General features: G+C 42.3%; 1 protein-coding gene across 1 annotated transcript in view; it reads right to left on the bottom strand.

Annotated features, from left to right (window-relative positions):
* The window catches only part of KAT2B (lysine acetyltransferase 2B), a 116,197-nt gene that overhangs the window by 31,830 nt on the left and 72,243 nt on the right, over positions 1 to 12,124 (bottom strand). The window contains exons 7-8 of the mRNA XM_024115172.3: positions 9,103 to 9,294; positions 3,689 to 3,795 (exon numbers count right to left, since the gene is read on the bottom strand). Of these exons, the coding sequence (XP_023970940.1) occupies positions 3,689 to 3,795; positions 9,103 to 9,294 (299 nt within the window). The remainder of the gene's footprint in view (positions 1 to 3,688; positions 3,796 to 9,102; positions 9,295 to 12,124) is intronic.

Raw genomic sequence — 12,124 nt, 5'->3', positions numbered from 1 at the left:
ACATTCTCAGTGCAGACAGATGCCCAGAGAACACATTCATCTTGGTGTCAAGGCAGCCACAGTGTGGTCTACGGGGGACTTTCCCCGTAGCCAAGAGAGTGATGGAGTAAGTAAACCGAGCCACGGAGAGACATGGACCCATAGCAATCCTAACTGAACAGCAATTGGTATGTAAAGAATCAGAATATACTGATTTACAATGTTGTGTCAGTTTCAGGTGTACAGCAAAGTGAATCAGTTATACATCTACATATACCCACTCTTTTTTAGATCCTTTTTCCATATAGGTCATTACAATAAAAAATTTTTTTAAATAAAAATAAATCAAACATAGGTGAGGAAACCACCACCCCCAGAAGAAAAAGAAAAAAACGGGGGATCTGAATATACTAAAGCACCAGGCTGTATGGCTTTCCTCCCAGCAAACAAGCCTTCTGAATTTCTAAGTACACTGGAGTGATTCTACACAAAGGGGAAGCTCTGGTGATTCAGAAGACATCTGAGCACCTTGCAAAAGTTCAGAGCCATCATTATGAATGTCATTTATCACAGTTGCATAGATGTGCAGACATGCCAATTAAGTAGGTGATTACACTTTTCTTTTTCCCCAGAGAACACACTGCAATTACAGCAGAACAGGAGAAGACAGCCTGCTTCCGACGGTGGCAGGTAATACTGACAATCCAGCTGAACTAGGTGACGACCTGAGACACAGAGATGAATCTGAAATTCCCAGAGGGTCAGAGACGACCCTCCTTCTCCATCTTACGTGATGACAGACAACACAATGGAAGTGGGACAGACTGGAGGCATCTTGAGCAGGTGAGGGTCAAGGGAAGTCTTCACCCAGAGAGGAGTCCTCTCCAGAAGTCCCTCCAGAAAAGAACTAAGGTGACCCTGACAAATAGCTCTGGTGTCCCCGGCCCATGTTCTTCACTCATTCCTTCCACATGTGCTTGCCTGCACATTTGCAAAGCACACTGGGGCCGTGCAGAGCAGCGGTTAGAGCTCTGGCTCTTAACACAGTGCAAGAGACAGGAATTAGACCCAGTGTGAAGCCCAGTCCCATCACTCACGAGCTCTGCTTTTGGGCAACTGGTTGCTCCTCTCTGAGCTCTCATTTCTCATCCACATAAAGGGGATAATCACACCAACTTCTCATGGTTTGTGCTAAGGCTCAAAGACAGGAAGCAAACCTCAGGGCAAGCACTTACTGGAAGTATCAGCTATTCTCGTGGCAAAACTGGGTCTCTGACCATGCAGGAGTCACACTCACAGGAGACAGAGACATACAGAGATAAGGGGGCGAGGGAAGCATGAGGTGAGTGCTGTGTGACTCAGACTGCTTCACGTCAGGTCACCTGAGGAGCTTTTAAAGTCTCGATGTCCAGGCCACGTCCTTGGCCACGTCCAGGCCTTGCCCTTGGCCAATTACATCACACCCTCTTGGGAGGGGTCTCAGAGATCAGTAGTATTTTTTTTTTTACTTAAAATATATCATTTTGTTTTATTTATAGCTATTCTCAGTATCTAAACCAGTGCCATAAATATTGTAGAAAATCAGAAGATAATTGTGGGAAAGAAGGAAATTATTTTCAAACATACAGAAGCATCTACTGGCAAAAACTGATAGAAGCAATTCTTAACTATTTATTGAAACAAGAACCTCTATATGGCATATTTTACTGAGTCACTAAGAGTCAGGCTATAAATTTAGGTGGTTTCTAAACTTTTTTTTAAATTTTTCTAAATTTTTAATATAAATTTTCTTTCCTTCCTTGAGAGCATCCCAAATTAATAAAGTTCTATAATTAATCATACCACAAATAAATAACACTATTCGAAATCAGTAGTATTTTAAATCACATGGGTGATGCCACGGTGCAGCCAAGTTAAACAACCGGCGATAGGATATTATCAAGCTTCCACGAACATTTGGAAGAAAGGAGATCCAGCGCTTACTAGAAGGCATGGGGAGAATTAGGAAAGAGTTTGTGGGAGAGATGCCATTTGAAAGTTAGGGAAGATAAAGACAGAGACAAAGTGAACAACATGGGGACAGAGAGAAATACAGAACACATGCCCAGGTGCTACACAGAGCATGTCCAGGAAATGCGGACACTCAGGTCTAGAGTTCTGTCCATGCACAGAAAAGCCCCAGAGCGCTACAGGTTTTGAACCAGAGAAACATGAAATTATATTCTATGACTTAAGGTGAAAAAACAGCACAAAAGATGTTTCTGGTAACAAGAAGCCACACAAAGATGGTTTGATCCAAACCAAAATACCTTATTCCCTAAGTACTCTGCTTGGAAGGGTTTAATTATATGCATCCAAACTTGGGCTCTAGAGGGAAAAAAAATGTTTTAATCACCTTCTCAAATGCAGTATGCTGAGTGAAAGAAGCCAGAGTCAGAAAGCTGATTCCACTCATATGGCATTCTAGAAAAGGCAAAACTACAGAAACAAAAAACAAATCAGTGGTTGCCAAAGCTTGGGGTTAGAGCACTGAATGGACTACAGAAGGGGTACAAGGGAGTTATCTGGGGTGATGCAGTTGTCCTATATAATTTTTTTCTATGTTCTGATGGTAGTGGTAGTTATACAACTAACTATGTGTGTCTGCCGAAATTCACAGAACCACATACTAAAAAGGTTGCCTTTCACTGCATGTATTCAATTTAAAAAATTGGGGGGTGGGGGAATGGCGAGAATAAAATTACCATTTGCTAGAGGCAATACTTAAGAGCCCCCATATTACACATTGAACTAGATCTACTAAAAACTCGACATCAAAATTCTGCATTCTATCTTTCCCCAAGGCCACATACAAATTACTGCTTTGGTATCTCTTGCCAAACTTCTCCAAATTTTCTGAGCATCCAAGGCAGGAATTCAGACCCTCTTTCTAGGGTCAGTGTGACTCCAGAAGTTACACATCTTCCTTCCTCACAAAATGCTCGCTGAGGCCACTGGCTGACCCAAGGCAATTCCAGCTGACGCCCTGACCCCACCCACTTCACGTCCTGAGACTCACCATCCTCCCATTATCCATGAGAGCAACTTGATGCCCAAACCAGACTCCACAGATTCAGAAACCAGACAGAGACATGATTCCTGGGCAAATGTGGCCATTGACCAAGACTGTAAGTGTCTTCAAAAAGATCCAGCATTGGGCTTCCCTGGTGGCGCAGTCGCTGAGAGTCTGCCTGCCGATGCAGGGGACGCGGGTTCGTGCCCCGGTCCGGGAAGATCCCACATGCCGCGGAGCGGCTGGGCCCGTGAGCCATGGCCACTGAGCCTGCGCGTCCGGAGCCTGTGCTCCGCAACGGGAGAGGCCACAACAGTGAGAGGCCCGCGTACCACAAAAAAAAAAAAAAAAAAAAAAAGAGCCAGCATTGACTACAGACCTGAGCCGCCTGGATTTAAACCTCCCGTACAGCTGTGAGGCACGGGCTAAGCAAACTCCCATAGCAGGGGCAGCAGCTGTTGTTATTTTAACTGTTTGGTTTGCACCTGCTCTCCTCACCAACAGAGACGTAGGTGCAAGATTTGCCAGAGCTTCTACTTTTTTTTGCTGGTGCTAGTCTTCAATTCTTGATGAAAAACACAACTAAATGCAGAGTGAACTGCAACAAACACTTCCTGGTTGTTTTCTGATTTATGCCCCCCCAAAATATTTTTTTACCTGTTTGGATTCCTAGCTGGCTGGTTCTGGAAGAAGCTGAGAGAAAATCCTGATCCCAGATGGGAGAGTTTTGACTATAAACTTCTTCTTCTAACATGGACAGAAACCTAGGCACAAGAGTAAAGGCAAGCATGAGATCAAAACTAATGCATTACTAGAGGGACAAAAGCCCTGACCACCCACGGCAATCACATGAACACCAGCATCCCATCTTCAATTTAGAAATATGCTAGTCAATTATGACTCAAGTGATGATTTAGTTGGGCACCCCCGGTATATTCTAATAACAGAATGCATTTCTACAGATGTATTCTCTTTGGGCTCTGCGTAGGTAGATACGAGCTAGACTACACAGAGCATTGCCTCAGTGGAAATGCATTCCACCCAGTTCCCCTCAGGGAATCTCGGAACCAGATTCCAGCCCTCCACGAAGTGGTCACTGTCACCATCATTTCCATCACAAAAGCTGCTATAGTATTTATGGAATCCTTGCCATGTGCCTGCACTGTCCTAAGAACTTGTTTGTTTTTTGTTAATTAATCTTTATCGGAGTATAGTTGCTTTACAATGTTATGTTAGTTTCTACTGTACAGCAAAATGAATCAGCTATACATATACATAGATCCCCTTTTTTGGATTTCCTTCCCATTTAGGTCACCACAGTGCATTAAGTAGAGTTCCCTGTGCTACACAGTATGTTCTCATTAGTTACCTATTTTACACATAGTATCAATAGTGTATATGTGTCAATCCCAATCTCCCAATTCCTCCCACCAGCCCCCCTTTTCCCCCTTGGTATCCATACATTTGTTCTCTACTTCTGTGTCTCTATTTCTGCTTTGCAAATAAGATCTTCTATACCATTTTTCTAGATTCCACATATATGCATTAATATACAGTATGTGTTTTTCTCTTTCTGACTTACTTCACTCAGTATGACACTCTGTAGGTCCATCCATGACTCTACAAATGACCCAATTTCGTTCCTTTTTATGGCTGAGTAATATTCCATTGGATATATGTACCACATCTTCTTTATCTATTCCTCTGTTGATGGACATTTAGGTTGCTTCCATGTCCTGGCTATTGTAAACAGTGCTGCTATGAACATTGGGGTGCATGTGTCTTTTTGAATTATGGTTTTCTCTGGGTAAGAACTTCTTATTGAAATCTTCACATCAACCCAATGAGTTACGTATTTTATTTTTATTTATCACACACATACATAGCTCTTACTACAGGATAGACACTGCTCTAAGTAGTTGGTGTATATTAACTCATTTGATCTTCCTAACAACCCTATGAGATAGGATACATTATTGTACCCATTTTACAGATGGAAAAACTTAGGGCACAGAGAGGCTCAATAACTGGTACAAAGTCCCACAACCAGTAAATTGCAGGGCCAAGATCAGAACGTGTGATTAATTACTATGTTATATTTACTGTCGTGTTATAAACAAACAGATCTCAAGTTTTGGGGGCCCACAGAAATCACCCGAATACCTTGGTAGGAGTATAGATACCCAAACCCCACCTACGCTTGCTGAATCAGAGTCTGGGAGAATGGTCTGGGCAACTGATTTTTGATAAGTACCTTGGACAGTTCTTATGTGCCCCAAAACAGAAGAATTATGATTAAAATACCAACACAAATCTCTATACTTCTGGTACTGGAATGTCTTCCTGAAAGCCTCTTTTTAAGGCACATTAATTCTCATGGAGGGGTATAGAATAATGGCTAAGAGCTTGGGTTCTAAAATCCAGTTACCAAGCTCACCACTTATTATTTGTGTGACCTTGGAACAAGTTCTTAACTTTCTTCTTCCTTGGTTCCACTTTTATAAAATGGAAATATCAACAGTAACTCCTGCAGAAGGTGGTAGTGAGGAGTACACTAATGTCATGCTTCAAATGGTGATGACCCCTTAGGAAGTTCTCATTCACTCAACAAACACTGAATGCCCACCACATGCCAGGTGCTGTGCCAGGTGCTGCTGGACAGAGGGAACACAACGTCTTGCCCTCAAGAAGTTTACACTGCAATGATGTAATAAAGGTTAGCTAGTATATACGTCTTACTATCCTGTCTCTGATATTTTGAAATCCAAAAGCCCTTAAAAAAAGTATTTTCCCTAATCCATTTGGCAACAAAACATACATAAGACTACTTATAGTCTTTATAATTATAAATGGATTTGCTTTGGGGGACCTGCCCCCACCCCTAAAGCTATGATAATGTATAGTCCATGTGTTATGTTACCTTTATAAAGTTGTCAAGTTACCTTAAAACTTGAACTGAGAAACATACCAAGTATGGACAAATGATTAAGGACCTACATTAACATCATCATCATCATCACAATTACTGAAAGTGCCACTAGTCTTCTCATTAATCAAATCCGGCAAGACTTTAGAAAGTCTGGGGTGGGAGAGGTTGGGTTTTTGGAAGTGAAGACAGGCGGGGAAAGGTCCTGAGGGTCTTCTGACTTGCTGCTCATACTCAGAAGATTTAAGAATAAGGTACCATTTGCGTGAACATCTACCTGCACTCAGTTGTGTAATTCATGGTTTACAGAAACGACATGACTCGCCTTTTGCCAAGCAAGCCACCATTAACGTATGCTTTAAAACACTTTAGTATGCTTCTTATCTAACACAGAAAGACTGACAGCAACAGGAGATAAAATCCTTACTAAGATCACATTCTGACCTTGCTGACAAGAGGGAAGGTTCTCAATGCATTTCCCCCTTTTGCTAAGCAGACCCTGCCTTCACCTCACACAGCCCTCAAGATTTCCCCAACTGCCCTTTATCACAGAAGTAAATTTCCTTTCCTTTTCCAGGCTCCTTCTTTATCAGTAATTATATAATGGGAACACTTCACAAAGCCCTAAAGAGACTCACCAAAGAAGAATGCCATTAATAATTTAGGAAAATAATCATGTGTGTTATATAATATATATAGATATTATATATACACACACATATATTTAGTTATTTCAAAAAAATAAAGAACAGGCTCATCTAATGCTATGAGAAAACACTTGTTTTATATACAGAGGATACAAAATTATATGTAGAATAAAAGAATGCAGTACACGGAGAAAAAATTGAAATATCTAAAAGCATGAAAAGTATATCACAGTGGTAGGGTTATAGTGGTCTTTTGCTTCTTTGTTCCCTGTGAATCAAATTTTCATCAACATGTCCATTTATCACTTTTAGAATGAAATGCAGATACTAAAATTTTTAAAAACAACCGTGTAAATAGGTGGATGGGGGTGTTGTTGGGGAAAGGCACACGTTAAAGCCAAGCAAAAGAAAGGGCAACATATGAAGAGCAGGAAGATAAGGATGTAAGCTCTGAAGATGCATCTGAGAAACACGGCAACCTCACCAGGTGTGAGAAGCAGTTTGCAGCCCTCACCTTGAGCTGGTGCCCAAGATCCAAATGGCACCTCCGGCTTCAATATGAGATTCTGCCGCCAAATCTGCAGGTATAAATCCCTAACAGCCTCAAATGTTGTCAGATTCAATGCAAAGGGATTTAAAAGGAGAAGTGGGTGGTAGTTTTACCCAACCATTAGTAACAGAGATAAAAAGAAAGCAGCATTGATTTTTCAGCTGAACAGCATAAGCATGCCAGAGCTATGGGCTGAACGAACAACACACTATAATTAGCAAATATCTGCAAGAAGCAAAATGAGTTTGCTATGGGAAAAAAAAAAATTGCTACTATGCAAGGTAATTAAAATTTCTCTTTAAGCACCACAAAAGGTGTGAGGGGGGAGGGGAGAGGGGTCCTCTTTGTCCCTTGGCTTAGAGACAGAACAACTACTATAATCTGAACACATGAAATGCTACTTATGTGGCAAATGTAATAGAGAAATAAGAAAACTGCTTTAATCTCTATGGAAAGAAGCTTAGAACAATTAAAAGGCAGCCACTGAAATACATGAGCTTGCCCAGAGTTCATTACCCATTGAGGGGCAACATCAAACTGTGGTTTAAGTGCTTCTGAACCTTCCTCCCTGGAGGATACCAAAGGGCCCATGTCCTGCCTCAGTCTCATCTGCTGGTTGCCTTCAGGAAATGCTGAAAATCAGGTGGCTAGGACTTATGTTCAAATATTGGACATTCAGCTAAAGCTCATTAGAATTATCCTCTACCTAACGTTTGAGATTTGTGTTAAACTGCAAAAAAAAAAAAAAAAAAATTGTTCAGTCCATTTTCATCAGAAAACCATTTTTGTTGTTGTTTTGGGCCTCATTTATTTTTAAAAATTAAAACTATCATCTTTCCTGAGATACAAATTGGGTAAACCAGAAATAGTAATAATAATAAAAATCCAGTTTCTCAGATAAAACAGGATTTCATCAATCTTTGCTCAAAGACTACAATGGCTCCTCTCTGAAACTCTGCTATCTTGCAGTCCTCCATGGCAGAACTCTATCAGACCTAGAATGCCTTTTCAAATGATACCTTCCACCCCCGCAAACCAGTGCTACTCCAGGCAGAATGAACTGCCTCCTTCCTGTCTTGCTGTCACTGCTCCATGACACCTGCACCCCCAGCCTCTCACCAGCACCCAGCCTCTTAGCTTAAATTTTGGGTTCTTCGCACTGAAAATTCATTTCCAAGGCCAATGGCGTGGCACTGCAACTTCCTATCCCTTTGACACGTTTCATGTATTTGAAAAATATTTAAATGATCATTCACACGTTGGAGTTCTGGCAGGTGCGAGAAGCAAGGTGCACAAGAGCATGCACGTTCTACAAGAAACTGAGTACATAGGCACAAAGATCATTCTGAAGGAGGCCTCTCTATTCCCGGCCAGCCCTGCTCTTGGGGTCTAGTTCATTCTAGCTGAGACGGGACTGATCTGCCAATCGTAGCAAGGGCTGGATGGGACTTCCCTGGAGGTCCAGTGGTTAAGACTCCGTGCTTCCAATGCAAGGGGTGCGGGTTCAATCCCTGGTCGGGGAACTAAGATCCCACATGCCGCATGGTGGGCCAAAAAATTTAAAAAAGGAAATGGCTAGAGACGTGGGATGGAAGAAACAGCCACCTGACTTCTCCTGCACCACTTCTGGGAAGATGGAAATTGCTTCTGCGCCACCTTTCCCACCCCCCACTAGCATCCTGGCAGCTGAATATACAAAACAAAGCATCCCCCCCACCCCCCGCCCCATGAGACTCAGGTGGGATGAGGCAAGGCTGAAGGAGCAGTCGCACAGGGTCAAGCTCATCTCAGATGGGCTGGAAAGTACCCATGGAGGCTCCCAGAGGGAGCTGAGAAGGATGCAGTCCCGCTTTCCTACCCCTCCTGATCGTGTCACTGAGGCAGGCTTTGCTGTGTATCCATCAGTCTCAAGCCCTTGCATCAAAGACCCACAAGAGCACTCCCTTACTTTGGGAAATGGGTGAGGATTAGAGTCCGTTTCTCGAGTGGCAGTTTGTCTTTTTCCTGCCTCGCCTGCTCCAGGAGCTGTCGTCTCATCACGGTGAAGACAGAGCGGAGCAAGGTTCTCCCGAACACCTGCGCGGTCTCGTACCGAGGCAGACTGTCACAGAACTGGGGCACATTGCAGTAACACAGCCACCTGCAACCAGAGGAGAGCACGCCATCAGTATCCCTTAAGCCCCAGACCATGTGGAACACCCAAGAATGGCTACTCTGTATCATCAACCTTAGCAGGAGAAACCAGGTCTGCAGTGACAAAAGTATCACCACCAGGTAGTAAAACGTGGGAATTAGGTTAGCTCACCCTGCCATAGCCACTTGGGTCCAATTCTACTAGAATCATTCCATTCTGCAGCATCCTTTAAATAGGAAGAGGAATTAAAGGGGAAACCGAGGAAGTCCCTTTTGCAGAAGAATCAGAACTCCCCCATCTAATCCTCTAAGTAAAATTCAAGGCTTCTTTAAAATGCCTATGCAACATTCACATACCTCCACAGCTTTGGTGGGAAGATAAAGATCTTCAAGACTGTTCAAAACTCAGTCAAAACGCAGGAAGTAATGAGCTTCCACCATCTGTTGCTTAGGTACGTTTTCAATGACTCAGACTCAAAGTCAAAAATGCATTTCAGCGTTGCACAGGGCTGGAGGAGTTCCCGGGGCCCAGAGGGAAACCAGGGCTTTCCTGAAACCTGATCACAGTTCTGGGGCACACGGGCTATGTAGAGCATATGATTTAGAAAGCTCTTTCAGCCAAGAGAAGCTAGAAAATGAGCGTCCATCCACAATGGACCCACATTCTCCACGGTCTCCCGGAGATGCAAGGCCTGAAATTCCCAGAAACATGGGCACACAGTGGGGCGCAGAGGGCAGCAGAGACCAGGGTCAAGGGTCGAGGCTTCATTGCCCAGCTCCCACTCCTTGGTAGCAGATCCAAACATCCTCTTCCAGGACAGGACTGCTTTCCCCAAATAAAACCCTCTCCTCCCTGAGTGTCTTCCTGATCTTGTTTAAGATGGGGGGCCGTGCTCCAATGAGCCCAGACTGCTAAAGGATGCCCCAACGAACTCTCAGCCCCTCAATAAAGAGTGGAACAATATTCACTTACTCATGCTTCTTGACTTATTTTTTATCTTATTCTGTATTACTTCTTAGTTCTCCTGTGTATGGGGTGGGACTGTTTCATCTTTGGGGAAGAAACCTTTCATTAGTGTTAGTTCATCTACCTAGATTCAAAATTAACCTTAAAACCCTGCTACTATTTCTGTTCTCCTCTCAACTTTTCTGTCCTAATAATTCACACCCAAATGTCATTTTATGACACAATACCCAGATGGGCATCTTAAGGGCTGCACTGTATCTTGTCAAGTCGGAAACAGTGACCTTGGGAGCAGAAAAAGCTAGGAGGTGCGTTGATTTTGTAATTCATAAGGCACTTCATAGAGAAATTCATCACCTTCGAAGCCAATCTTTGCTGGAAGTTAGCCTGTGGCCACTAAATGAAGTTAAAATATTTGGAGTTGAAGGGAGGCCAGCTCCCAGGGAACTAATTATGAAACTACAAATGTAATCACAAACCATAATCATCAGTTCAATTTCATGAGACTTAGGCTATCATAAGATTGTTTGTAAATGTTAATAATATTAAACATATGTCCAATCTGCTGCAATGGAAGATATACAAGGATTTAAGGATTTAGACCAGTACTGTCCAATAAAGCCTCTATGATGATGAGATTGTTGTATACCTGTGTTTATACAGTAGCCACCAGCCATGTGTAACTACTCAGCACTTATACAAATGAAGAGCTTAATTTTTTTCTTAATTTTTTTTCTTTCTTCTTTTTTTTTTTAATGATGTACAGTTGGGTTACAATGTTATATTTGTTTCAGATGCACAGCAAAGTGATTCAGTTTTATATATACACATATATGTGTATATATATACATGTGAATATATAATTCTTTTTCAAATTATTTTCCCTTATAGGTTATTACAAAATATTGAATATAGTTCCCTGTGTTATACAGTAGGACTCTGTTATTTATCTATTTTATATATAGTAGTCTGTATATGTTAATCCCAAACTCCTAATTTATCCTTCCCACTCCTTTCCCCTTTGGTAACCTTAATAAGTTTGTTTTCTTGAAGAGCTTAATTTTTTTTTAATACATTTATTTATTTATTTAATTTTTGGTTTTGTTGGGTCTTCGTTGCTGCGTGTGGGCTTTCTCTAGTTGCAGTGAGAGGGGGCTACTCTTCGTTATGGTGCACGGGCTTCTCATTGCAGTGGCTTCTCTTGTTGCAGAGCACGGGCTCTAGGCACGCAGGCTTCAGTAGTCATTGCACACAGGCTCAGTAGTTGTGGCTCGCAGGCTCTAGAGAGCAGGCTCAGGAGTTGTGGCGCATGGGCTTAGTTGCTCCACAGCATGTGGGGTCTTCCCAGACCAGGGCTCAAACCCTGTGTCCCCTGCATTGGCAGGCATATTATTAACCACTGCACCACCAGGGAAGTCCTGAAGAGCTTAATTTTTAATGTTACTTAATTTTAATCAATTTAACATTTACTTTCAGCCAATAAGGGCCTACTGTAGAGCACAGGGAACTAGCCTATGATAAACTATAATGGAAAAGAATCTGAAAAAGAATAGATTTATATATATCAATGTATCTGAATCACTCTGCTGTACACCTGAAACTAACACACCATTGTAAATCAACTATACTGAAATTTAAAAACACATAAAGGAAAAAATAAAATAAATAAAATTTACTTCCAAATGGAAACACTGTGAAATATTTTTCCATTAAACAAAACTTTACTGTTTTGGTAGAACCCCACTTATCTTTAACCACTTAAAATTTAGTGAATGGGGGCTTCCCTGGTGGCGCAGTGGTTGCGCGTCCACCTGCTGATGCAGGGGAACCGGGTTCGCGCCCCGGTCTGGGAGGATCCCACATGCCGTGGAGC

Source organism: Physeter macrocephalus, chromosome 1, assembly GCF_002837175.3.
Source record: "Physeter macrocephalus isolate SW-GA chromosome 1, ASM283717v5, whole genome shotgun sequence".
NCBI lineage: Eukaryota > Metazoa > Chordata > Mammalia > Artiodactyla > Physeteridae > Physeter > Physeter macrocephalus.
The sequence above is the reverse complement of the archived record's forward strand: the minus strand, read 5'-3'. Positions and strand labels throughout refer to the sequence as shown.